The sequence below is a fragment of the Myotis yumanensis genome, unplaced genomic scaffold (genome assembly GCF_028538775.1).
Source record: "Myotis yumanensis isolate MYYU_CA2020_CCGP unplaced genomic scaffold, mMyoYum1.0.hap1 SCAF_3, whole genome shotgun sequence".
In the NCBI taxonomy this organism is placed as follows: domain Eukaryota; kingdom Metazoa; phylum Chordata; class Mammalia; order Chiroptera; family Vespertilionidae; genus Myotis; species Myotis yumanensis.
The window spans coordinates 159,748,410-159,749,876 of NW_027223754.1; the positions used below are offsets into that span (position 1 = coordinate 159,748,410).

Sequence of the window (1,467 nt, forward strand, 5' to 3'; positions counted from 1 at the left end):
AATATAGGCTAGTCACATATTATAATGTACAAAAATGGCAGAAAAATGTGTTCTACTGTGTTCTCAGGGATAGCATCCAAAATGTTTGGCAAAAACAGAAATTTCTGCCAGATAGTAAGCATAAATAGCTTAGAATTTAGTTTTAATGGGGAGTAAAATAGAATAGTTGAGATTCACAATAAACAAGTCTAACAACAAAGCAAGAATGTCGATATGACTGGAGAATAAGTCATGCAGAGACAAATAATATTAGAAGCTTCGGGTTTTCTGCCTATTTATCCTTCCTTTTAATTGCATTCACTGATTCCTTTTTCCTCTGCATCTTTAAGAGGAATGCAATCTTTCTAACTGAGTCATGGAAAGCTTGTTTCACTTGCTTGTTTCTCAGTGTGTAAATGAAGGGATTCAACATGGGTGAAATGGAAATAATAAGTAGTGAAATCCCTTTATTTATAGCTACCTCATCCTTGGCTGAAGGTTTGACATAAATGAAGATGCAGCTTCCATAAGCAATGGAAACCACAATCATGTGGGAAGAACATGTGGAAAAGGCCTTTTTCCTTTGCTGGGCAGAGGGAAACCTTAGGATAGTCTTGATGATATAAATGTAGGAAAGAACCACACATATGAGGGTCATGATGAATGTCAACACAGCACACATGATAACCAACTGTTCTATCAACAAGGTGTCTGAGCAAGAGATCTTCAGCATAGGAGATGCATCACAGAGGAAATGATCAATGACGTTGGAATCGCAGAATTCCAGGCCCAAACCCAGACTGATTGGTGGGAGAATGATGATCAGTGCTGCTACCCAACAGGAGAAAATGATGTTCTTGCAGACTCTGCTGTTCATGATGGTGGTGTAGTGCAGGGGTTTGCAGATGGCCACGTAGCGATCATAGGACATGGCAGCCAGAAGAAAAAATTCCGTTACTCCAAATAGGTCTGTAAACAAGAGTTGACTGAAACAAGCATTATAGGTAATGGACTTGTCCCCAGATAATATGCTATATAGGAATCTGGGAACACAGGCAGTTGTGAAAGAAATTTCTAAGAAGGAGAAATTTTGAAGGAACAGATACATCGGTGTTTTCAGGTGGGAATCTATCAGAGTGAGGGTGATGATGGTTAGGTTTCCAGATATACTCAACATGTAGGAAAGAAATAGAAAGATAAACAACAATATTTTCAGAGGAGTGTCATCGGTCAGTCCCAGCAAGATAAAGGTTGTTAGTGTAGTTTGGTTTTTCATCCTTGATTATTGTCTTTTGCCCATTCTGCTTCAAATAATAAGACTTTATATGAGGAACTCCAGAGTCCGGGTCATCTTCTAACGTGAAGAGATTTAAATCGGAGAGTGATTCCTAGATCAGTGGGGAAGTAAGCATATCATACATGCCAATGTTTGATTACCTCTTTGTGTCACATAACTGACTGTTCATATTTAAATCACATTTTTGCTCT

The 1,467-nt window shown here is 38.4% G+C and overlaps 1 protein-coding gene across 1 annotated transcript; it reads right to left on the reverse strand.

The window, feature by feature from the left end:
• Positions 1–271: 271 nt before the first annotated feature.
• LOC139006395 (olfactory receptor 6C2-like) lies at positions 272–1,255 on the reverse strand. The gene has a single exon (XM_070408784.1). It carries the CDS (start codon positions 1,253–1,255, stop codon positions 272–274), a length of 984 nt encoding a protein of 327 aa, XP_070264885.1.
• Positions 1,256–1,467: the final 212 nt, after the last annotated feature.